Raw genomic sequence first — 27,315 nt, 5'->3', positions numbered from 1 at the left:
TGCCTGGGCAGGGAGTGTGGGGACCGCCAGAGATATAAAACTTGAGAGCAGCTGGGCGTGGTGGCGCACGCTTGTAATCCCCGCGCTTGGGAGGCAGAGACAGGAGGATCGCGCAGGTTTGAAGCCAGCTGTGCGCGCTGGCTTAGGAGACCTTGTTTCCAAATAAAAATGTAAAAATAGGTCTGGGAGTGTAGGCTGGAGGTAGAAGGGCTTCCAGGAACCCCAGTACCACACACACACAGAGCAGTGACACCTGGGTATACATCCCAATGTCACCCTGGGAACCAACACCTGTATTTAAAATAACAAAACCTTCCATTGCTCTCCCCAACTGGAAGGCAGTATCATCAATAAGTGCTATTCTATAACCTCAGAAGACAAAGAGAACATAACCATATCCCATGAACACTCTGTTTTAGAATACACCTTAAAAAAAGAAACCATTAATACTATCAACTGAAGGAAATAGAACAACGGAAACTGATGGGTAAATTTGAGATTCTGAAAATTATTAGCCCACACAAACATAAGTTTTTCACTTGGGATCCTGAGAGCCATAGTAACACTGCAGTTGTATGGATTTATGTAGCATCTTTATCCCCAGAGTTGGGTGTATAACAACAACAGGAGAACAACACAGAGAATCCACTCTATCAAGATCTGAGTAGGCACCTCCTTACATTATTCATTTAATTTGCACAAAACCCAGACAGGTAAGTCATTATTACTGCTGGTTTTCATAACATTCCTAGTCACTAATGAACAACTCATTACCTTCATTTCTCTGACAGAAAAACTGAGGTCGTGTGCCCGCCCTCAGGTGGCCGGAGCACCTGCGGGGGAGTGATGAGAACCTGGTCTTCCTGACTCTCCGTCCAGTGAGCCCTCAACACCAGGCTCTACCCACACTTCCTTGTTTCTCTAAATTCTTGGAGCTCCGAGGCTCATGTGAGAGGCTCGCAGCCTCTTACACTCTCCAAGCAGACATATGATATCTTTTTAGCAGATTCAGGACCATTACACACTGTAAGTCTGGGGGAACATGCTGTCCTGTCCAGGGCTCTGATGGCGTGGGGGGAAGCTTCTGAGCTGACTTCCACCGCCTCCTTGGGAGTTCCCTGCCTTGAGAGAGGATTGCACCTAGTGACTGGTGTCCGGCACACAGAACATGGGAGGTGCTGGACACTGACACCGGAGGTCGGAAGAGCTGTGATGCTCGTCTTACTGACAGTCTCTTCCCTGTTGCTTTGAAGCAAACCCATATATTCAGAAGGAAGTGAGCTCCTTCAGCAAGGGCACAGGTTGCTCAGAAGAAGACCTTTCCCTGTGAACACTTGAATGCAGTCTCGTCTAAGACCCTGAGGCAGAGGCCCAGCCTCCCTCAGCCAAACTTCTGCACCAGGAAACCAGCTCACAGATGTCATTTGCTTTGAGCCACTGCATATGTGGGTCACCTGTTACATAGCAGCAGATGACCAGACAGACCCGTCGACACACATCAACCCATCCTTTTAACATACTGATTGGGGGATGACTGGGCTTATTTATTTGGACCAGAAATTGGATAACATGTTATGTGGAACAGAATGATGTACTGTTGGCTACAAGAACTATCCCCCCATTCACTCCTTTAGATGCTCCAGTGGAATGTTTTCCTGCAGAGAATTTTTTTTTTTGTGTGTGGGGGTCTGGGATGGAACCCAGGGGCATGCAACCTCCAAGCTACACCCCGTGCCCTATTTTTTATTCTTATTTTGAAACCAGGTCTCACTGAGTTGCAGACCATCTCACTAAGTAGCTGAGGCTGTCTGCGAACTGCGATCCTCCTGTCTCAGCCTCCCGAATGCTGGGATTACAGAGAATTTTTTGAATATTCAGCGACTTTTTGAGAAAATATTCTCTATGAAAGACTATTTTCCATATATTGTTTCCCCCGACTTTGGGAGGTAAACAATGCACCCTGTGTGTAAATGGTTTGACATGTTGCCGTTGAAAGTCTTTTTCCTCATCCCAAAAGAGGTCTAGAGACTTCTCATACTTGCCAAATATTGCTCAGTGTGCAGGAACATGGCTACTCTACTTAAGTTTGTTTTAAGGCAATTTTTACCTATTAGTATTTAGTATGGTTTCAAACTAAAGCTTACAAGCAAATTATTATTCCCTCACCATCTGGCTTAGTTTTAAGAGAACCCTCCAGATACTGTACATTAAGAAATGATAAGAAATTCTAGCTATAAAATAACAAACCCACACTCACTTAGCAAACATTAGCTCTTGGTAGACAAGAATGCTCTTTAGAGAAGAAATGTGATAGAGGAAATCAACACTTTTTATAAAGTAAAATGCCCTTACCACAAAAATAAGAGCATGGCATTATTTACTATTTCAGGCATACAGGTGATGAATTCACAGATAGCCTAGGCCTGGGAAATGAAAAGTGACCTTGACTTTACTCTCTCAAATCCACTTGATAACTTGTCTTGTTTTTGTGGTACTGACTGGGGACTGAAACTGGGGTATTCTACCTCCAAGCTACATCCCAGCCCTTAGTATTTTTTTTTTTTAAATTTTGAAACAGGGTCTTAGTAGGTTGCTGAGAGTTTCTCTAAGTTGCTGAGTCTGGCCTCAAACCTGTGATCCTTCTGTCTCAGCCACATTTGGTTGATAATTGATTTTTTTCTACTACTTATTAAGAGCAAGAGACAAGCCTAGGACTTCTTTTTGAAGGCTTCTTGGCGCAGAATGATCATGAACTCATAAGGAACTGGATCCTCTCACTGGGTGATTCAACAGTTGTCTAGTGAGATAACTGGAAAATGTCTCAAGTTTCTCTGTCGGGTATTAGCTGTAGTTCCTACAGGAGCAAACCCAGCCCTTCAAAACTCTGCTGAGATGTTTTTCTTATCTGGTGTGGGGAGGATGGTTTGGGGAGTTGCCAAGGGGTAGAAGCGGAAGTGGTCATGGTCCACAGACATCACGGCCCTGTGTTTAGCACAGAGGCCGGCTGAGGCCCGAGGAAAGGCGGTTTCCACGGCTATAAACCAGGCTCTACAAAGCCGACTCTGCAAACTGCTCCTCGTCAAGCAGACAAAGATGCCCAATTGTTCCAAAGAAATTTGATGGGGAATTGGAAACTTCCAGTGGACAGTCATTCGAAAGAACTGAGACCATGGAGAACTGAAGAGCGAGAGAAGTCCACATCTGGAGGAATGAATATGAACCTCTAGTAAACAGTCCCGCCATCAAACTGGGTTTCAGAAGCTACATCTGGAGGAATGAAGTTGAAGTCCCCTATACATGCACATCTGTCAGATCACCTTCCAGGGACATTTGAGGAATTACAGAATTGGACTTGGGTCTCCACACACACCAGTTTTTCCTGTGGAATGAATGAGCAGCTGCCCCTTTCGGGCCAGACTCCGGGAGAAGCCACAGGGACCTGCGGCTTCAGGCGCCATCACTGCACAGGAGCCACTGGGCACTCTACCTGGGGGCGGGGCCTGGAAAGACAGCAAGTACAGCTCTGTATTTTACTTGCAAGGAAATAATGTCTCTTTCTGGATTTCCCTTTATAATCCAAACATCTGCTTCACTTGTACAAATAAACCTCACCATCTAGTTCATTTAAGATTCGTCGGAGTGAATTTTAAACTATCAGCATGTAGAGAGGCAGGGAAGGAGGAAGACCCAGGCTTAGGACAATTCAGGCATCTGCTCAAGCCCAGGGTGAGATTTTTGCAGAAAATCCTGGCAAAATCTTATGGGATGCTCATATAAAGTGCTAAAATGAAGGATTTATTCAATTAAAGTGATAGCCCAACTTTCTCTAGAACAATCATGGTGGCAATGGGATAATTAATGCATTATTTGGTTTGGGGAGAACCTGGCAGCTACTTTTTCTTCTCAGGGTAAAAGTTATAGTTTGAGGGAATAGAAAAATGTACACAAAGGGGCAAGGTCAATCTCTATAAAGAGAGATTTCCCCGGGCACAGGGTCACACACCTGTAATCCTAGTACTTGGGAGGCTGAGTTGGGGTGATAATGGGTTCAAGGCCACCCTTAGCAAGTTAGTGAGACTCTGCTTCAAAATAAAATAAAATAAATAGGTAATGGGTGTATCTCATAGAATATCCCTGGGTTCCATTCCCAGAACCCTCTCCTCCCAACACACACACACACACACACACACACACACACACACACACACACACACACACGACCATCCTCTCTCCAAGACATCCCTATATGAAACAGCTCCTAAAATGAGCAGCTTTAATTTCTTCTTCCCAGAAGTTGTTATACCTCTCCTCTTTGCTAGGTGGCAGTATGATACATAAAAGAGACTGTCCAAGAACAGAAAGTCTTTCAGGATCCAGGATCCAGAGTTCACTTAGCATAATATCCTCCAGTTCACTGAGGATGGAGGTTTAAGGACAGCTACTCAATGGCGCATCAGAGAGGAAGAATGATTCTTTTATAGACATAGAAGGGCAGTACTCACTGGCTCCACGTTATACGAAAAAAGTGCGTATTTTTTATCTGGAGATATTTCATATCTGATGGCTCTTAGCGATTCCTAAAAAAGAAAAGAAAAGAAAAGAACTTTTAATGAAAGACACACAACAACTTAGAATCCTAGTAAAACTGTACCTGATGGTGCCATTTTCAAAATTTGCTAATAAAATTAGAGAGCAGACACCTAGCTAGCTGCTACTAAGAATGGCTTGATCTTTTCTTTGTGGAATGGTATTTATTTAGTTGATGTTTTCCAAAATTTATGAGCATTTTTTTTCAAATTTTAACAAATAATCCTTGTTGTTTCCACCAAAACAAATCAACAGACGTAAGTATAAAAACAAGGAATGTTTTCTTGGGCTGCTCCCAACACCTTGATACATTTGATTTCCCTCTTCCTTTGATGCCCACATTCTGAAGCATGTGTTAAGTAGACATTATCCTGCAGCTCTGCTTTCACTGTCCCAAGGGCGCCCCCAGCAGCCAGTGCTCAGGGACTCACTAGCCCTTTTTCCATCCGATTCCTCCATTGCACATAAATGAGACACCGCCCGATGCTTTCCTGTGACTCCACCAGCTCTGAGCTGCAGACATACTTCTGTCCAACCCCACATCCACTCCAGAGTCTCACTACCAGTCCATGTGCATCCCACATGCTCAGATGACTGCAGGGATACAGGGAGACAGGGCAGCTAGAGCGGCATCGCATTGCAGGGTCTGCAGGCAGCAATATCTCACAGAAATGACTCCTGGAGTTAGGGTTTGCTTGAATTAGGGATTTTGTAGATTTTATAATAATGTATTTACTTTATCTTAATTTACTCAGTCTTGGCAACAGATGGCAGCAGGTCTTGTTATTCTTGATGGCTATAGGCTACAAAGTCACCATGAACATTGAATTTATGAATGCTGGGCCCTTCATCTTAGGTTCCTCAAAACCTTTCTGATCATATTTTGGTCAACTGATCAGTGCCTGACCTTGATTTATGAGTGTTTCTGGGTAAAAACCCCTTACTGAACAGATGTAGGTTCACTAACACTGAACTCACAGGGCTGTAACTCAGCCCGAATGAAGCCAATCCAACACTGGTACTTTCTCCCCAGGGACAAGACAGCCTTTTAGCACCTAGGAACATGAGCCAGCCCTTCAGCCCCTTGCCCAGGGACCGTTTCCAACAGTGGCAAAGCCACCAAACCCACGTGTGCGAGGAACAATACTCAACAGACCGCGAACGAGGTAGCTATTCACAGTGCAAGATCTGGAACAAGGAAGCAGAACAGGGCCTTGTTCTAGCTCAGCTGGGAACGCTGGACAGCTCACACATGTGGCTGCCAGCCGGAAGAAGGCTGCTACAGTAAATCCCATCACAAAGGTGAATCAGCAGACTCAGAAGCTGTGACTCAGGAGACCTGAGGTGCCATGTCTGTAAAGGATGCTCAAAGGAAGATCCTTCCAAAGTCTCTTTATGGGTGTGTGTGGTTTTAAAGGCTTTTGTAGGATAGACATCTAAAGGGGTTGCTGAGCAAGGTTTTAAAATACCTAACAAGACACTGGGAGATTGCTTTCCAAAGACGCCCTGTCTTTTGCACCCCGGCCGCCAGAGTCTGCACCCGCCCTTTCTTGCCTTCCTGGAAGCTGCCTTTTCCCCCTTATGGGTGCAGAATGGTGCTCCACTGACTGTGAGTTTCTATTTCCCTGCTCACAGGTACACGTGACTCTCATTGTCTGTGATTTCAGAAATGTGGATTTTACCCTTGATACACGCTCCAGCTGTGTCCTCTGGAAGTATTTTCTGTGCTTTGGTTATCTTCCTAGGCTCACTGCATCACAGTTCACCCCCACTGCACCCCCAATGCTCTCCCCAGGTCTCAGAGTGTTGCTTTGCTAAGTGCTGTATTTCTTATTGGCCACCTGACTTGACAAGGTCACCTCCTCCTTTGGAGCCCTGCCTGTGCCGGCCTCCAGCAAGTACTAGCTAACTGGGATGACATTAAAGTTTCAAGCCAGGTAGAGTGGTGCACGTTTGTAGTCCCAGGACTTGGGAGGCTGAGACAGGAGGATTGCAGGTTCCTGGCCTGTCTCAGCTACTTAGTGAGGCCCTCTACAACTTAGTGAGACCATGTTTCAAAGCAAAGAATAAAAAATAGGGCTGGGGGTGTGTGGCTCAGAGTAGAATGTCCCGGGTTCAATTCCCAGTACTGCAAAAAAAAAAAAAAAAAGTTTCTGTACAGCAAAGGAAACTATCAAAAGTCAAAGGAAACCACCAAACGTCTAGAGAGAGATCTTTGCCAGCTACCCCTCTGATATTTTCCCATCAGGTAAAAGAGCATACGTTATTATACACTTTGAAACTGTTGATGGGTATATTAAGGTGTTTATTCTTATGCATAACAATTAATATTATTTTGTAAAATGTTCAATACTAAAAGTCTTTCCAAGTTCTCATTAGGGGTATGTTAAATTTTGGTATCAATTTTATGTGGACAAACATTTTAATATTGTCCTCTTGTCTACGATTATATTGTATCATTGTTTTTCTTCAGATCTTTAACAAGATTTTATAGTTTGTGTTATTCTATTTCTTGTGGTATTCTGGTTACATTTACTCTCAGATATATAGATATCTGATATATATTTGAGGTATTAGGATGAAATCCAGGGGCATTCTACCTCCAAGCTACACCCCAGCCCTATGTTTTATTATTTATTTTTGAAACAAGGTCTCACTAAGTTGCAGAGGGCCTAAGTAGCTGAAGCTGGCTATGAACCTCCTATCTCAAAGTACTAGGATTACAAGTGTGCACCACCATGCCCACTATATTTCTTGTTTTAAATGGAATGATTGCTCATTTACACTTCTGGATTCTCATGTTAGTGAAGAGAAGTTACTGATTTACTAAAGTATTTTTTGTGTTCCATTCCATCATGGAATTAAGTAGCTTTTAAAAAACTATTTTAGATTACCTAGGAATAGAATTATAAGAAAATGAGACATAATTTTTTATTTTATAATTCTTATTCCAATTATCTAGTTTTCTTGCACAATCTTTAAGACCATTCTAATATTAATGGTGAAGTTGAGTATCTTCTTCTGATACCTGGCTAAAATAGATTTTTTTTGTTCTTAGAATGCTTTTGACTGCTGGTTGGTTCTTGGTAAATATATCACTGTTAAGCAGTTTTTCATTCTTAAAAATATTTCTTAAGAGTTGCTGACAAAGAATATGTTTGGAAGTTGTTGATAAACTTATCACATGTCTTTTAGCATCCTGTGATTTAATCAGAATTCTTTTTCTGTTATTTGATCATTGTAAATAGTTTTGTTGATCAATTTCCTGATAGTTAAATGTGGTTGTCATGAGGAAACTTTATCTGTTCATAGTTATTTTATGATTTGGGTACATTTTTGTATCTATACTCACTGGTGATACTGATGAATATTTCCCATTTTGCATTATTTGGAATTACTCAATTACAATCAACAACAAAAATTTTAAGCAACATGGTGTTGACTTTAAAAATCTTTGTCTGCATAAATAATAATGTTAGGCACATGTCTAGTGAGATCCATATAGGAAAGGCTTATTTTTATGTAATATATAAATATGTGCAAGATTATAAATGCAGAGAAGGTGGTTATTAGTGGAATAAGAAGATAAAATGGTGTATTTCCCCAACTTAGTAAGTAATAGAAGGCAAAGAGAGGATAGAAAAACACATATATCTCCAGTGACTGCAGTTTGAAAAGAATCTCCTTATGAAACTCATAAAGAAAGAGCTGGAATCCACAATAAAATTTGATGAAAGACAAATACTGAGAGATTACCTAGATAAAGAAGTCTCCTGGTGAAAATCTATGGGCTCACATGTCAAACTTAAAATGGATGGTCCAAAAGGAGGGGAAGATGGTGGCTGCCGAACAGAACAAGCCTTTCTCAGGGAAGCCCTGGACACCAGATTTTGGTGTAATATCGGAATTGGACAGCTTAAGGAGACACTTCCAACCATGACTTCCTATCTAGAATGTAGGAGAGGGAGTGGATAATGGCAGAATTAGAAGCAAGGGGACAAGGAAGTACCCAGCATGCAGGAAAGCAATTTCGGAAAGTCTTCCCAGAAAGGACCAGAGAAAGAACCACTCCAACCGCGCACGATGGGGAATCTTAGCAACACACCTCATAAGAAAAATGAGCCGGGCATGGTAGAGGGAGCTGGGCAACACCTGGCGGGGAGCAGAGTCGAGGTCCCTGGACTTCAGCATACCTGGCTGCTGGGCTCCGCAGTGCTGCGCCGGGGCTGCGGTGCGCCCGGATCAGCAGACCCTGCTCTATGCAGGGAGGCTGTGGCCTCCAATCTTGTAAGGGAGATAAAATTCATTGCTGCTGAGTGCTCAAACCCACAACCTCTTCAAATCACACATACTGTCTTCTCTTACTAAAAAAAAAATATTGGAGAGGGGCCAAGATGGAGGCAGTGGTAGCCAGGACTCAGGAGATGCAGACAAACTCTATCCAATTCACTTGGAACCTTTGGAAATAAAAACTTCATGAAGGGAGATTGTCCCTGCCACTCATGCTTAAGAATATTGGGCATTATATCATGTAAGGAAGGAACTCAGGGAAGAACCAGGGGGAAGGAGCTCTGACAGAGCTGCGCAGATGGGGCGGCAGAACTGCACAGGCACAGTGGTAGAGTGGCACAGGCGGGGCAGCGGGCAGTGCCAGCAGAGCAAAGCAGTGGCAGGGATGTGCAGAGGTGAGGGCACTAGTGCCGGTGGCAGAGGTGGAGGCTATTATTTTGGAGAGGCAGAGACCAGATTCAATCCACCTTGATCTTCTGAAGAAATTGCCCCAAAGGTAGAAATTGGTGGGGCAGACAGATCCAGTTCAGTCCACCTTGAGCTTTTGACGAAATACCCCCAAAATAGACTGACTGCACTTGCCACACATGATTGAGAAGCCTGGAGAATACACTAAGTGGCAAAAGGGTATAGGGGGTATCAGAGAGAGCCCCACATAGCTGGGGTGGGCCTACATGTTGTGTGTGCTGGGAATCATCAGCCCTAATGGCCACCACACTCCTCTGCGCAGAGTGGGAGGCCAGGGTCCATGTGGAACGGCACAGCCTACTTTCCAAAGAGAAGCTATGGACCTCTGCCTCGGGAGGGAAGACAAAATTTATTGACACTAGGTATTTGGGGTCCCAGCTTTTGCAAAGACATGTATTGCTTTTTCATAGCCAAAAAAAAAAAAAAAAAGTAAGAACACTGGACATGGTGGCACAAGCTTGTAATCCCCATGCTTGGGAGGCGAAGAAAGGAGGATCTTGCTGGTTCAAGGCCAGCCTTGCTGGCTTAAGAGACCCTGTTTCCAAATAATTGTATATAATTTTATAGATAGATAGATAGATAGATAGATAGATAGATAGATATATGAAGAAAGGTCTCCGGGAGTATGGCCTGGAAATAGAGGGGTTTCCAGGAACCTCAGTACCACGAAAAAAAAAAGAAAGAAAGAAAAAAAGGGAACATCTGTAGATGACCTGCTCATAGTGACAGAGACCAGAACCCAATGCATAACAAGGCCGGTGCCAGGGACTCTGAGGCCAGGATAGGAATCCGCCTGGTGACAAGGCCAACGCCAGGGCCAGGGAGGCCGGGATTGGAGTCTGACGTGAGGCAAGGCTGGGGCTGGGGCCTTCATCTGAGGCTGGGATCAGAGCCCGCCAAGGGATGAGGCCGATGCCAGGGCCAGTGAGGCCGGGAGCGGAGCCTGCTGTGAGGCAAGGCCGGTACTGGGGCCTCCAAGGCCAGGATCAGAGTCTTCCAAGGTGTGCGGCTGGTGCTGGGGCCAGCGAGGCCAGGATCGGAGCCTGCCATGAGGCAAGGCCATTGCTGGGGCCTCCGAGGCTGGGATTGGAGCCTGCCGAGGGGTTAGGCCAGTGCTGGGGCCAGAGAGGCCGGGATTGGAGCCTGCTGTGAGGCAAGGCCGGTGCTTGAGTCAGCTAGGCCGGGATCAGAGTCTGTCGGGGGGCCAGGCTGGCGCCGGGGCCTTCAGGAGCGGGATCGGAACTTGCAATATGGCATACTTAGAAAATCAGATACGTTCCCTAATATGCAAAAACTAGGAAGAAATGGGTAATGGGAGGAGATCTAGTTGAAGAAAGGGCTCCATGGAAGAGCAATTAAGGTGACCAATCAGAGGGGATGGGATGGGGGAAGATGGAATCTCTTTAAAATGCATGATATATGCAAACAAATGAATCAAAGTTAATCACCAAATCAAGCATGGAATCAAGGGGGGGAAGGAGTGGGACAGGGAGGGGATAAGGGCTAATTGGATAATGTGTGCTGGTATACCCTCCCAAGTCTTGTATTCCATTGTGATGTTTGACTACAATGCACCAATAATATATATATATTTATAAAATGAATGGTCCCATTCTCTCCTGTTTCAGAAAGAAAAAAAGAGGCAGGCATGGTGGCACAGATCTGTAACCTCATTACTTGGAGGTCAAGACTAGAGGATTGTAGTTTTGAAGCCAGAATTAGCAATGTAGTGAGGCCTTCGGCAACTTAGTGAGACCCTGTTTCAAAATACAAAATAAAATAAGACTGGGGGTACAGTTCAGAGAGTAGTAAGGCCCCGGGTTCAATCTCCAGTACACGGGAAAAGGAGAAAAAGAAGAGGAGGAGGAACAGGAAGGACAGGAGGAAGAGGAGAAAGAAGGAAGGACAGAGGAACACAAGGCTAGGTGGACTCTTGGTGGTGGTGACCACAGCCCACCTCTGGCTGCTTGCTCATCTAGAAATCACCTAATTGGAATCACAGACCAAGTCCTCTTCCCAGTACTGCACTGACTGGCTGCAAAAGGGCAGCTGCTATGGCACGGAGCACAAGGATGATGAAAGCTCTGCCACGGAGGGTCCAAATGGCCTTCAGCTAAGCTCTCTCTAGGCTCGCAAGAAGACAGTTCCTCGGGGCCTGGCTGAATCAGCATGTTCTGCACTAAGCTAAACTGACCCAACATTTTGCATTTCAAGTCTTTATTGGAAGGAAGTGTGCAGAGGTCTCCTGAGTGACCTCTAGATGTGACACGGTGGGTTCCCAGGCATGAACAAGGCATATGGAGCTGTGGCATCCTTCACAGGGGTGGAATGATGTTCTAAACCTTATGCGGTGCAGTGTATCCACACTGTATATTCTACTCACCCGTTAGTCACATGAGTAGCGATCTCAGTGATCAGACTGACTGCCATGGTGTCACAGTGCTCGCACTCAAGTAACTCTTATTGTACTTCATAATGACCCCAAAGCACGGGAGTAGTGGTGATAGCATTTGGGATATGAAAAGAAGAAACAGTAAAGTGCTTTCTTTAAGTGAAAAGGTGAAAGCTCTTCAATTATTAAAGAAGCTAGACTATCCAGTGCTGAGGCTAGTGGGAGCTATGGTAGGAACAAAATTTCTATCCACAATATTGTGAAGAAGAAATAAAGAAATTCATGTTAGTTTTGCTGTTGCACCTCACACTCCTTAGTTAAGATAGATAAGGCATTAAATATGGGATTTGGTGACATCTGTGGTTTCTGGCATCCTCTAGGGGTCTTAGAAAGTATTCTTTGTGGATAAGGGGGTACCACTGAGGTTTGGAATTAGATTAAGCTGGGTTCAGCTCTCTAGATTATCAGTTGTGTGACTTAGAAGAATATCCTTTTAACCTCTCATTTTCTGACTTGTAAAATAAGGATAATAAAGTATTTTGGGTCACAGGATTCCTAAAGATTTCAGTTATGAGATGTGTGTACAGTTTTTAGAACACTTCTGGTCACATCCTTAACACTCAAAATATCACCTAATTCACTCTGCATGCACCTTGCTGCATCCTGTCCCTCTAAGTGGCCTTGGTCCTCCCCTCAGTAATCTGTCAACTTGGACATCAACTCCTAAAATTATTCCCTCATCATTAACAGAAAGTTTAGACCCTCAGACAACACCAATGATCCTTTCCATCTTTCCCACTGGGCACAAAATGTAGCCAAGTGATCTGACTTCTACCCCCTTGAGGTAACATAAACCCATCTCCCGCTGGTGACTGAGCAGCTGCCTTAATGCAGAATCTCCTGCCCCTGGCTGGCAGCAGTCCCTGATAACTTTTCCCCAATCTTCCTCCCCTTCTTCAGATCCCACTGCAGGCTGGTCCAGAGCTATGTTCCCAAAGCTCATGATGGTCTCGCTCAAAGCTCCTATTCCTTCCCATTCCTTTGCAGTAAACACTAGACCTCAAGCAGAGTTCCAGAAAACCCACTCCCCAGTCCAGTCCTGGGCCTTTGGGGCACCTCATTCCACACCTCCCAAACAGCCTCCTTGCCCCACTGTCTGCCCTGAAGAAGTGATCAGCCACCATTTCACTCTGCTATTTCCCACAGATGTTCAAATTTCAGGCATTTGCTGGGATGTTACATCTTCAGCCTCCAAGTTCATATTGGCCATTGCACAGTATATCTCTACTACAGACTAGATTACATCCAAATGGCTATTTGTTTTACTTTTATCAAGGTAGAAAGCTACATGAGAGTAAAAGCTGTTTTTACTTTATATCGTATTTGTTCACCCAGCTGTGTAGCCAGTGCCTGGCTTGGAGACACTACTGTCCAGTGTCCAGAGACAGTACACGTGTGATGGGGATGGGTGGAACATCTCTCTGAACCATAGGGAACAGAAAGATGAACTATGACTTCCAGACTTTAAAAAACAGTGCACAAAATAGTCCATACATCTACTTTAAAAATTAAAAGAACAGCCTATGGAACAATAATTAGTGTAAAAATAAAAATACTTGTGTGTTCTGTAGGAATTTAAAAAGAATCAGAGAGAGAGAAAAGAAGAAAGACAAAGTAACCAACTGAAGAGACCCTCTGAAACTCAGAAGCAAATGCAGAAGTAGAGAAAGTTGGTTTCATGAGGGTTTTTTACACAATATTCTTGCAAACAAGATTGGGATTTTAATACCATCCTTTTGTTTCTAGACTTAAGAGGGTTTTGAACTCAGAGACTGACTGGTCAGAAGTCAGGGGTGAGGGTTGAGGGTTGGTTTGAGGTTGGCCAGCCTGAGTCCTGTCCCAGAGGCAAGCTACTACCAGCTCTAGCCAAATTCTGATCACTATTAGAAAACGATTTGCCACTGCCAGATCTTTCTGTTTTTCAAGAAATGCCAGAAATCTGGGTGTCAAGTTTGTAGTGAGCAGTCTGTGGATCAAAAAAAGCCATTTTGGTGGGCAGCATAAAGTGCTGGGTTTTGCCCTTTCTATGTAGAAAAACAAGGCTATTTCTCCTTTGTGTTTTTATTTATGTGCTAAATGAAACCCAGCCTGGGATTGGGGGTTATTTTAATTAGCCTTTTTGCTGTTGTGATCAAAATAACTGACAAGCACAAGTCAGAGGGGGGAAGATTTACTTGGGGCTCAGTGTTGCAGAGATCAGTCAATGAGTGGCCAGCTCCAGACAGGGAGCCATGATGACAGTGCTTCAGGGCAGGGTAGAAAAGGAAAAGCCACTCTCACGCCATGGTGGCCAGAAAGCTCAGAGAGCAAGAGCGGGCTCTGGACAGACATAGTACCAAGGCCACACCCTCAGGTACCCACCTCCAGCCATGCTCTACCTCTGAACCAGGCTACACTGCTTAACACACGAGCTTCCTTGGAAGACATTTTATGTCTTCAAACACAACAGAATTTCCCTCCTGCTGCTGCTGTTTCTGCTGCTGTTGCACTGTCCTGGTTGAACGCAGCATTGGGGATGCCTGCACAGTGAACTTAGGACAATGGGAGCTGAAATCAAGCGGGACCCAGGTCCTCCGTGCTGGTCTGTTCTCCACTTGGGGTGGCCCTAGCTTCCTATGCAGCATACCTCAGGCTCAGGAAGAGCAGGGAAGGAAAAGAGACCTGGGCTCCCTTTGCCTCCCAAACCTGCCATCCTGCAAGAAGCACATGAAGTATTTAGGGAAACTGAAGAAAGTGTAAAAAGTGAAACGGATGATGTGAAGGTCAGATCCCCAGTGTCATTACCGGTTGAAATAAGAAAAAACATAAAAGTGGTGGTGGGGGGTGTCAAGTTCTAATCTTAACAAATTTCTTCTTGATTTTGGAACAGACCTAATAATAGTTACCTAATTATGTCCCTCTCTGTGAGGAGTCAGAATTAATTAATTTTCAGAGACTGAGATAAAAATTTGAATTCTACATTTAATGATTATATAAAGTCAAAGGCAGATGTAAATTAAAGAAATAAAAATACTTCTTAAAATGTTAATTTTGTGATTAGATTAGGTAATTAGTACAAGTACATTAGTAATTAAAATAAGACCTAAAAAGGGAGGGTACCCAACATAAGTATAGCAACAGAAGGGTTTTTTAATGGACCACTTTCCCTTCTAAGTGTGTCCAGGAACCTTGGTCGCTCTTGCCAAGTCATCCTTGGGAAAAGTCTAATCTCTTTGAAACATGAGGCTACATTTTTAAGAATCTTATTAAATTACTGAATAAATGGCATTGGAACCACAATTATGGAAATTACCATCTTAGAGAACCATATGAGCGATTTCAGCAGCCGGGAAGACGAGCTGTCCTCAGAGTTCATTGCTCATTTCCAGCCTTTTCAATACATATCCATGATGCCTGAGGCTGTCAACTAGAGTACAAGATGCTGCGTTCTTCTGTTTATTCACTAGAACATCCTACGTTTATTCACACCACTCTAGAGCCTTTGTAGCTATTATTTTAATGGCTACATCATATTTCACCTTTTCTATTTACTTATCTCATTTTCCTAGTTCCAGGCACTCTTTTGTAAACAATGCTTCAACACTTGTGTTTTTTAGATTATTTACTTGTGAAAAACTCCCGGGAGTGACTCAAAAGGCATAAATACTTATATTGGTCTTGAAATGTATTGCTGAGTTGTTTTTCTAAACACCCAGTACAATTTATGATACAATGGATAACAGCATCCACTTTTCCACTTCTTGACACCATAGGTATTATCAGTAAAAGAGGCATGTGAGGTCTGTCACAGTCAATACAGTGATTGGTTCTTAGTCATCCTGGAGCAGCACATAGAAGAAGGTCAAACCAGAGCTTCGTGTGGACGTTCCTGGTTTCCTCATGTGAAAAATAAGGTGGAGATGTTTGTACCCCATTCAACTGCCAAATTTTCGTCATTTTCTTGGTGCTAAGCTTTTTGAGTTCTCTACATGTTCTAGGTGTTAGTCCTCTATCAGAGGAGTAGTTGGCAAAGATTTTCTTCCATTCTGTAGGTTCTCCATATTCTTTGTTGTTTATGTTGCTGTGCAGAAGCTTTTGCATTTGATGCTATTTCATTTGTGGATTCTTGGTTTTTATTTTCTGAGCTGTGGGGATCTTATTGAGGAAGTCTCTACCAGTACCTATAAGTTAGAGTGTTGGTACTATTTTTCTTCTAGTATTTGTAAAGTTTCTGGTCTAATTTCCTAGCACCACTCATTGAAAAGGCTATCTTCAATGTGTATTTGAGCACTTCTGTAAAAAAAAAATCATCTAGCTGTAAGTGTGCAAATATGTCTCTGTATCTTCTATTTTGTTTAGTTTGTCTATAAGTCCATTTTAATGCTGATATTATGCTGTTTTGTTATTATATCTCTATGGCATAACTTGAAATCAGGTATTGTGATGCCTCCTTAATGGTAACAAGGGCAAGAAAAATGTTTAACATCACTGGCAATCAAGGGAGCTGCAAAGCAAAACTATACCGAGATTCTAACTCCAGTTAAAATGGCAATCATGAAGAAATTAAGTAAGAACAAATGCTATCATGGATGTGGGGAAATAGGAATGCTTATATGATGTTGGTAGATTGTACATTAGTAGAGCCACTGTAGAGATCAGTATGGAGGTTCTTCAAAAGACTAGGAATGGAACGACCATTTGACATTTGAATATTTGATCATTTGAACATTATAGTGACACATGCATATCCATGTTTAGAGCAGCACAGATCACAGTAGCCAAATTATGGAAACAACCTAGGTGTCCGTCCGTAGATGAATGGGTAAGGAAGATGTGGTATATACATACAACGGAGTTTTACTCAGCCATAAAGAAGAACAAAATTGTGTTATTTTTAGGAAAACAGATAAAACTAGAGAATGTTATGCTGAGTGAAATCAGTCTCAGGAAGTCAAGCTTGTATGTTTTCTCTCATATGTGGAATATAATGAGAAAATAGCAAAGAAAAGAGACTCAGACAAATGGGGAAAGGGACTAGTGGAATTGTAGAAGAAGGCTGGGGGAGGGGAGAGGTGGTAGTGGGATGGATTTAGGAAGAAACCGTGCCAAGAGATGTCATGTAAATATATGAATTTATCACTTTGAATGTCACTATCAGATATAATTATATTGTACCAATATAAATATATAGCTCTAATACATAAAATAAATACGGAAGCTCTTGAAATAGAGCTTGGATACTATAATGGTTTGGATTTAGAACCTCCCCGTAGCCCTCATGGAGACAAGTAGCCATGCTGGGAGTGGGTGTTGTTTGCTAAGGTTGATTATATGGCCTTTCTTGTTCCCCTCTCAGTGGTATGAGGGGCAGAGTCTATATGCTATCTTCCCCGTCTTTCTTCTTCCTACCATCATGCCTTGAGCCCTGTAGATGTCAGCCTCACAAGGACTGAATCCCCAAATCTCCAAAATCTGTGAGCAAATACATTTCCTTTCCTCTAAGTTGTGTGGTCAGCTGTTTTGTATTATTCAGTGAGAATACTGACCAAGACAAATACTGACACATGTCCAAAGACTATTTCAGTTTTAAATATTTAAATTTCAAGCAAAGACTAAACACTTCATCCCTTTGTGAAGTTTTTTCTATATTTTAGAAGAATTTGAGAGTTATTAAGTTTCCATATGAATTACAGTTCCCATGAAATCTATTTAATTCAATTCAGCAAAATGTACTAAGCCCATTTTATGTGCACTTGTACTAGAAAGAAAGGAATGAAGAAGCGAGAGAGGAAGAAGTCAGTCTTCTGTTCAGTAGAGAGAATATTTATGAGATTTTTCAGGAATAAGTTGACCATTGGCCAAATATCCAGTGAGCCAGCTTGGGCCATATGATATATTTATAGTGGCTATTTTTTTGCAAGGGAAAATTATATAACAAAATCCTTCTTATAATTTGTTAATTTTCTGACAAAAGAATTTTATTGAGAGCACAAAAATAAGAAAACAAAGTTTGGCATTCAAATTATTTTAAAAACAAGAGTAGGCCAGGTATGGTGGCACACAACTATAATCCCAGTCCTTGAGAGGCTAAGACAGGTTTGAGGACAGCCTCGGCAATTTAATGAGCATCTCAGCAACCTAGGGAGACCCTGTTTCTAAAACAACTATGACAGCAAAAAATAAAAAATATCCAACAGCAGGAATCTGACATTGAAGAAATATGGGCCCATCTTAAGAGAGCTAACCTAAGAATAATTGGAATAGAAGAGGGAAAAGAAAGTGATACCAAAGGGATCAACAATCTCTTCAAGGAAGTAATAGCAGAAAATTTTCCAAATATAGAGCAAGAGGTTGATACACAGATCCAGGAAACTTATAGAACTCCCTTTAGACAGGATCGGAGAAGAGGATCCCCACGCCATATAATTGTCAAAATGACCAATGTGGAAGCCAAGCAGAGAATCTTAAAGGCAACAAAAACAAAGGGCCAACTGACATTCAGAGGCAAACCAATTAGAATCACTCCAGACTTCCCAAACCAAGTCATGAGAGCCAGAAGGGCTTGGAGTAACATATTCCAAACTCTGAAAGAAAACAACTTCCAGCCAAAAATTTCCTATCCAGCAAAACTTTCTATCAAATTAGATGGAGAAATAAGAAGCTTCCATGACAAACAGAAACTGAAGGAATTTATGTCTTCAAAACCAGCGCTAGAGAAAATACTCAAAGAGATTAACTACAAAGAAGAAATAGGTAACACTCACCAGAACCAGAGAAACAAGAGTTTCCATCCAACAGACAACTAAGATTGGTTATCTGTGGAGATTCATTATTTATGTTAGTCTTTTACCTATCTCTAAGTTGTATTGTTTGCCTTTATTGTTGTTAATTTTTAGGATTTCTAGTTGGAATATTAATATACCTTCAGATATAGCATTTGGAAATATTTTATCCAATTCTATTAGTAACTTTTAACTCTGTTTACATTGTCTTTGGATATACAATATTTTCTTTTATTTTTTAGGGAGTTTGTATATTCTTCTGTTGCCTGTGCCATTGAAATCATATCCAAGAAATCACTGCCAATTTCAATGTTGTGAGGTTTTATGACCCAGATTTTCTCCTAAAAGTTTATAGTCTTAAGATTTATATTTAGGTCTTTTATCTATTTTGAGTTAATACTTGTATATGGGATTAGGTAAAGGTGCAATTTTATTCTTTTCCATGTAATTATTATTTTTCAACAATATTTAGTTAAAAGATTATTATTTCCACCACCAAATGTTCGTGGAAACCTTGTCAAAAATAACTTGACAATATAGGGAAGAATTTAGCTCTAGGCTTGTATTTAACTCCAATGGTCTATATATCTGCCTTTAGAATAGTACTACGCTGTTTCAATTATTGTAGCTGTATATGGTTTGAAATCAGAAAATATATATCTGCTAGCTTTGTTCTTTTTCAAGATCGTTTTGGGTATCTAGAATTCATATTCCATATTAGGATAGATTTTTTTCTGAAAAATAAATATATAAATATATGATAGTTTCACCTAAAAAAAAAACAGAAAAAATATGCTCTAGTAAGAAAGAAAGCAAAAAGAAATATTGAAATGCTATCTTTAAATCATCAAACGTTTGGTATCAGACAAATGAAACTGTTATGTGAGATTATCATTCTTAATTTTGGATAAATTGTTATAATACTAGATGTCAACCACTAAGCCAAGCATGGGAAGGAGGGATGGGGAGAGAATGGGGTGGGGATTGGGTGGGGGCTGACTGGGCGATGTGTGCATGTATGTCTACAAAAGTTTGTATCCCACTATGATGTATGAATACAGTGCACCAATAAAATAAAATTAAAAAAAATAATAATAAAAAATAAAAAAGATTAGGGGAGTAGCTGGGAGGTAGAATGTCCCTGGGTTCAATCCCTAGTAAAAGACACACACACACACACACACAAACACACACACACACACACACATACACACACACCCCAAATGAAGAGTATGATGTCTTAGAACTCCTGTGACATCGAGCATGCAATTCAAGTAAAATTTAGTTTTGATTAATTTATAAAATACTTTTATTGGTGCAATACAGTCTCACATCATAATATTCATAGTGATCAATGCATGTGAGCACACAGCACTTGGTGACCTTCCCCTCAGCTTCCTCCCTACTAAACCTCCTTCTCCATTCATGATACTGAGAGTGGCATTTGTTTTTAAAAACTTATTTTTAGAAATCTAAGAGTGCCTCTTGTTCTGATTTCCAGCTACTGACAATCTGGCTTTACTCTGGAAAACAGCCTAGGCCAACGGTACAGGGAAGGAGAGTCTATCACCAGCTACTACTGCCTGGACTCTTGGGCTGCCCAGATTCTGCGATCTACTACTGCTGCTTGGCCAATTGAGGATGCCCAGATTCTACTATCTACTACTTCTGCCTGGATGCTTGGGCTTCCCCCTCCAGCACAGTGCTCTTATGCTCCTGTGGACCTGGTGCTCTTTTGGGTCTTACTGCTCAGAACCACCCCACTTATTCTGCTTGAGGCTGAATCCTACCGATTCTCTCTAGATGCTTGACACTGACACTCTGGAACCCACGTGGGACTTTCTTTCTAGAATGTCCCTTATTCTCTCTCCTTTAGTCTTCCTGAGACTTCAGGGAGGAGGAGTTTGTACACAGCTTATCCTTCTTGCCTGAGGTCCAGTCACTATTGAGCAGAGTAGAGTTTGGGTTAGATAGCTGAATGGTCCTTCCAGTTTCATCTCATGGATGTTTCTGGAAAGCTGCTCATCTTTATTGTTTTCATTATTCTTTAATATTCATTCATAAAATATATGGTTACAAAGCACCTACTATGTGGGATGCAGAGTCAAAGGCAGACCCTCCTTCTGCCTGTAAGCTTTTCAGCTGCAAACAGTGTACCTTGGACCCAGAGAAGGCATCTTTAGAGAAGATGGACCTGTGGTAACCAAACTGTACTTAGTTCACTGTCTACAGAAATATAAAAGAGGTGTACAGAAATACTTAAAATAGGGAAGATGGACCAAGGCCTTTTGATAAATATTTCCTAAAAATTGGTTCTTTTATGCCATCAAGTATGATATTGTTAGGGCTCAGAAATTGACAACCTGAAATATGCTGCTCTGGGCTTTAGTCCAAGAGTCTCTGGAAACAGCAAAACCAGAAAAGGGCTTTTTCTGGAAGTCTTCTATCTAAAGACCAGGTCTTCCAAAGAGGAACCCAAGTTGTTTTCAAATCCTCCTACTAAAATGTTGTTAAGCAAGGAAGATTCAATTGATATCACAGAGGACAAGCCTAAAAATCAAACACTGCACCCCCATCACAGAGAAACTCTGTCCCAGGCTCATCTGTTGCCCCTGACAATCTCTTACTCCCCTTCTGAAACTGCCCATGGACTCTGCTTCTCTCTGCCCTCTGAGAAGGGTATCTGAGCCTCACCTATTTGGCCCTTCTTTGAGTTTTAGTTTTAGTACATAAACGCACATTAGAAAATCAGCATGTTGTCCCACTTGCCAATCTGCCTTTTGCCAGTTCATTTCAGCAGACTCAAATATTGAAACTTCAGCAGAAATGTTTGAGTTTCCTTACAGTATGCTATCAGATAATAAGGATCTGAAAATATCCCACTGTCAAAATATCATGTAAAAAAAAGAAAGCCAGGAATGTATGAACTGTGATGCAGTCATTGAGGATGCTAATTTTATGCTTACATGTGAAATGATCAATGTGTTTGCCTATTTCATGGGTTCTTATATTCGGGGACATGATAGAGGACGACTGAGTTACAACTTCCAGTCAAAGGACCTAGCTGAGGGGAGGCAAGGTGTGTCACATACGCGAGCACAGCACTGGGCACGAGCTCCCTCCTCTCGGTTCTCAACTGTTCTCTGCTGGGCTAGCTCACTGTCTGCCCTCCTTGGGCTGTCCTCCACCCACAAAGCCCGGGAAAGAGCCAGGGAAGAGCCAAAGTGCCATAAAGCGACAGGAGGCAAAGGCTTGGATGTATTCATATGCCCATTCACATAAACAGTCTGTGTTGCTGGCTGGGAAAGAGAATGAAGTTAGCAAGATTGTAGGATCTATTTTAAAATTCTGCTAACCGCAGAATTTATGATCTGTTCCCATTTCTCCACTTATTCAGGTTGTTTTCTGAACCAAACTAGACATTATGGTTGGTCTCTTAGGGGCCTCAGGCTGCCTTCATCATTTTTAATATTTTTTTTGGTGAATTGTAACTATACATCCCAGTGAGGTCCAAGGTGATACGAGAACACAACGGTTGGTGTATTTCCCTCTAGATCCCTTCCTGCTCCCTCCCCCCAAAATGTTAGCAAGATTGGTAGTGGCAGCTTCATATATGGACATAACATTATTTGAACTGTATCCTTCCTCAATCCTCCTTTTTCCCCAGTCCCCTTCCTCATTTCTACTCAGTCCCCTTCCTCATTTCTACTGGCCTCTCTCATTTATCTGGGGCCCTTTTTGTTTCCTATTTCTCTCTCTAGCTTGCTTCCACATAGGAGAGAAAATTTGTGACCCTTGACTGTCTGAGCCTGGCCGATCTCACTTAGCATAATATTCTAGTTCTATTCACTTTCCCACCAATGACATAATTTTGCTCTTGTCCACAGCTGAATATAATTCCATCGCATGTAATACCATATTCTCATTATCCATTCAGCTGCTGACAGACACATAGGTTGGTTCCAGAATCTGGCTGTTGTGAGCTGTGCTGCCGTCAACATGGGTATGCATTTATACAAAGCTCAGAGTTTCTACTGGAGCAAGACAGGGCCAACTTGTTGGTCATTGGGGGGGGTGAGAGAACAGGACTGAAGTGGCCGCCCTGCTCCCTGTCTGTCCCCTGCAGCTCACTGTTCCCTGCAAACTGTAGATGGTCCTGCCCAGTCTGGTCCCTTCAGAACGTCTGTCCCACTTGCTCAATACCTCCTCATGAAAACACGTGGGTACAGAGAGATTCTACTGCTGTGTCTCACAGAAGGCCCGAGTTCAAAGATACTGGGAGAAATTAGCTTTAACCTGGAGATGGAGCCATTAAAACAGAAACATTCTAAGCGACTAGCTGGCTCAAAGGAAATTGAATGTGGAGCCTCTGCATTCTAAATTATGATGCAGGTCCCCAAATGACATTCTGCTTTCCTTTCCTGAAATCTGTTTGGAGGCACATTTACATACAGCCTTGAAAGAAGAATTATGAATCAATGGGACCTCAGACATTGGGTGCCCAAAAAAAGTTTGTATAAAGAGAGTATTAAATGACATTTTAAGGCAAAAAGACTTTAGTATGCAAAATAAACCAGCTAGCACGTGAGGGGAGACTTTACCTAGGTGGTTTCTGAAGTCACCTTATTATTTGGCTAAAACAACTTGAATTAGAAGACACGATCTCTCACAGCTATTGACTTTAGGAAGAGAAGACAGTTGAGAGTTTTGTGGTTCATTCCAGGGCCAGCTGCACGTCCAGTGCCTGCTGTGATGAAGCCGACACCCTCCCATGAAATCCTGGCACATTCTGATATTAAAATGTCCTTAGCCGCAGCAACAGAATGATACTTTCCTCAGTATTAGAAAACCATTTCTGCAACTTTAGTATTTTTAAGAGGGTTGAATTAGGTATTTGTAAGAGAGTGATTCTACTAAAGATGATTTTAATGCAAAGTACAGGTGTTTTCATTTTCTCCAGGTCTTACTCCACAGAACACAATTCAGTTCAATACAGGGATCATTTTGGGGTGATCACATCATCCAGTAGTGCAGAGTCTCTTTCATGGTGTCTATTTAAAGGCAGGAGCCATTTAATATCACACATCAATAAACTTTTATTTTGGAGAGGGTACTGGAGATAGAACCCATAGCAGTGTACCTCTAAGCTATACTCCCAGACCTTTTGTATTTTGAAACAGGGTTTCACTAAATTACTGACGGTCTCCCCAAGTTGCTGAGGATGGCCTTAAACCTGTGATCTTCCTATCTTAGTCTCCCAAGCACTGGGATTATAGGTGTGTACCACTGTGCCCAGCTTTTTTTTTTTTAACAGTATATCTTTAAAGCAAAATGAAATGACATAAAAGTATGTAAATATCCAGGCAACAGTCTTTTAGCAGGGAGAGGAAGGTGGAGTGGCCTTTCTAAGAATCTGGAGCTTGGGTCTCCAAAAGTGAAGCCATCCTTCCCTCCCTTGGTCCAGGGCACCTGGGGCCAGCAACTGAATGGTCCTCAGGACTCTGAGAAGATCATCAACCATGTAGGCTCAGGGGACCTCCCCAAAATACCTGGGGACTGAATTTTTCTGCAGTCACTTGTAATCCAGGACAATCGGAGCCTACGCTATGTGTGTTCAGTCAGACCAGAGCCAGTTTACAATTCTCCCAGCTCAGAATCCCCAGTCTGTTTTAATCCCTGCTTCTCACATAGACTCGGCCTCAGTTTCTTGCTTTAAAATCCCCAGTGTAGCAGACAAGAAAGTGATCGACTCCTTAGAAGCTGGAATTCTACTTCTCATACCGAGCATGAACATACTGCAAACAAAGAAATACAGTTAATTTTCTTCAAGTTGATTTTTGGTACGTAACTTCAGTCGATGCTTCTAATATCTTTATCCATGAACCTCACATCTTCATGTCATTCAAATCTTAGGGAAAACAGGTTTTCTCAGATGATAAAGCAGTGGCATTCAGATAGACTCAGGTCTTTTTCTAAAGACACAACTATGATTTAATATCATTAGGTACAGTCACAGTGCTTAAGTTAATATTCCTGGCGCATGAGACTTTTTTAAAATGAGTGTTCTACTGAAATATTCTGTAGGCATTAGTGCAATTGTTCTGTAAATGTGTAAAGGCCTCGGGGCTTTATCTTTCAATTATATATGATATGCAACGCTTGCTTCCAACACCTGCAGAGAAATTCCTGGATGCTGAAGGAACCTGCGCTTTCATCTTATTAAATTAGTATGGTTTCAATTTCACATTATCTTTAGTTGCTTGGCCTATAGTATTACAAGTTTATTGCCTTTCCTTGGCTCTACTAAAACTTGAAACCTAAAGTCATTTTCTGCTTTACTGACTTACAGGAGAAAAAAAAAACAACTAAAATTATCCTGGTCATTAGAGAGAGTACTTACAATTTTTTTGCCTTCTATTAACACTGTAGAATCATTTGTTTCAACGTTCCACAGTATCACAGTTCCTTCTCGTTCTCTGTAGATGAATTCTTTATCTGCAGGAGAGGAAATAAAAGAGAAACACAAACCATCAAGGATCTCACCTAGGCTTTTGATGGACACTTACTGTAAAATGAATTGACTGGTTCTGAGAACGCGGTACACACCATCTCACCCAAGAGCCCTTGAGACACAGTGAATATTCTGGCTCTGCTTAATGTTGGCTCATGTGCTGCTGCTCCCTGAGCATTAACACTCTACCCAGAGACAGAGGCACCAGCATGAACATGCCCAGAAGGTGGAGGAGCCTTCTTGGTAAGAATACTGAGTGGACGAAGAAGTCAGCTCACATGGGGGTGAAGGGCAGTGACAGTTAAGGGAATTATTTCCTGCAACTGAGACCTTGGAGACCAGGTGTCACTACATGGTCACCATGGTCCCATCATACAGGTCTTTCTCCCTCCTCTCCTTTCCTCTCCTCTCCTCCCCTCCCCTCCCCTTCCCTTCCCTTCCCTTCCCTTCTCTCTCTCCCCACCGCCATCTTTCTCCCTCTGCCGTCTCTCTATCTCTGTCTCTCTGACCACAGGCTCCTCCTGCTGTTTATGGGGAAGTATGGCTGCCATGAATATATTTTGAATATTTACATCATTCTGTCAGTGACTCTGATCTTGTATTTGTAGTCAACCTGGATTTCAATTGTCCCTCTGAAAAATCAGTGAATCATGTAGTAAAATGTGTGTGTGTGTGTGTGTGTGTGTGTGTGTGTGTGTGTGTGCGCGCGCTTATACATCCTTGGGATTAAGAGGTAAATTTGCTGACTGTTGGTGAAAAGGAAGCCAGGCCACTATAGGCAGATGGAAAGAGACTTTCTGAATGCAGGTGGGAACTCTGAGTCATTTTAATGTTTTACACTGAATAATTGATAACTTCAAATGTCATATAGACTGGATTGATTCAAGAGCAAAGTTATCATGACTTGAGTATGTTTAGATTTTATGAGGAAAGTTAAATTGCTTTCAAACAAATTGAAAAGCACTGAAGATCAGCCTAGCAGTTCCATAAGAAAGTTACAAGAATACGGCTACTGCTCACTTTGATAACATTGTACCTCTCTTCATTCACAAGCTTCTATATTGAGTAGATTTCTAAAAATCAATTACACCCTCAGTGGACAAAGAACTCTCCTAAGATGTCCCAAGCTCTACTCTCACCTCAGTCCTCACAGTACCAACCACGCTGAATGCAGGGACTTTATACAATTAGGAAGTATTTGGTGTACATAAAATATCTGTAGCTTTTGAAGCTATTCCATAATCTTTATAAAAATGGTGAGTTACATTCACTGATTTTCATGTTAAACTGACTTTGTATTCCTGGATTAAGGCCCACTGGCCTGCTGTACTATACTATTTTATGTTTTCATGGTTCTAACTTGCTAATATTTTTTTGCATCTGTGATCATGAAGGATATTATTCTCAGCTCTCTTTTCTTGTGATTATTTTTGTGGCGTCTGGCTTTAGAGTCAGAGTATTACTGGTTTTATAAAATGAGTTGAAAAGTATTCAGCCCTATTCTGTTTTCCAAAAGAATTTATGGTGATTTGCCTATTTTTGCCCTAAGTATTTGATAGAATTCATTAGTGAAGCCATCTGGGCCCAGAGTTTTCTTTGTAGGAAAGTCTTAAATTACAAATTAAGTTCTTTAATTGAGAGCTATTCAAGCACTGACTTTCTTCTTAGGTTTGTCTTGATAATAAGGGGCACTCAAGGAATTTCCTCATGTGATGTAGAGTGCAAGTTTTTAGTATCATAGCAGAGAAGAGATTTCTTTTCTTGCCTCTTGCTAAGTTTGTGCTGTACCACCCATAAGGGAGGATAGATTAACAAGAGAGAAGCATACACATCTACTCAGGGTGAGCTTTACCTGACACAGGAGGCTTCAGAAGTGGAGACTTAAAGAAACAGGGAAGTGTGCATGTGTTTATGCTCAGGTCTAGTGGAGAATAGACAGTGGTGAGAAGTGTAATTGGACGCAAGGGGGATGAACCAGTGGTCAACCAACTGAGGACACATAGCAAGGCCTGTGTGTTCACAATCTTCGCTGTGTCCCTGTGTCTTCAGAGACAGGAGCCTTCCTTTCCTCTGGGTGGGAAGGCACCTGTGGAGTGGTCTTAGGACCTGCTCATAGAATATCAAAGAAATTTTATGGCCTGCTTCAGGGGAAAAGAGTAAGAGGTCAGAGTGGCTGTACTTCTGCTGTGTCCTCAAGTCCACATTTTGGAGTGATGTGTTATAGAGCCCATCAGCATAAAATTTGT

The 27,315-nt window shown here is 42.0% G+C and overlaps 1 protein-coding gene across 5 annotated transcripts in view; it reads right to left on the bottom strand.

The window, feature by feature from the left end:
* Positions 1–27,315, bottom strand: part of DPP6 (dipeptidyl peptidase like 6) — a gene marked incomplete at both ends in the record, with an annotated part of 1,069,233 nt that overhangs the window by 260,998 nt on the left and 780,920 nt on the right. For all 5 annotated transcript variants that reach the window (XM_080701136.1, XM_080701138.1, XM_080701135.1 and 2 more), the window contains 2 exons: positions 4,503–4,577; positions 24,959–25,053. In XM_080701136.1, the coding sequence (XP_080557262.1) occupies positions 4,503–4,577; positions 24,959–25,053 (170 nt within the window). The remainder of the gene's footprint in view (positions 1–4,502; positions 4,578–24,958; positions 25,054–27,315) is intronic.

Source organism: Muscardinus avellanarius (genome assembly GCF_963383645.1).
Source record: "Muscardinus avellanarius genome assembly, chromosome: 9".
Lineage (NCBI taxonomy): Eukaryota > Metazoa > Chordata > Mammalia > Rodentia > Gliridae > Muscardinus > Muscardinus avellanarius.
Note: the sequence above shows the minus strand (reverse complement) of the source record. Positions and strands in the feature narration are given on the sequence as shown.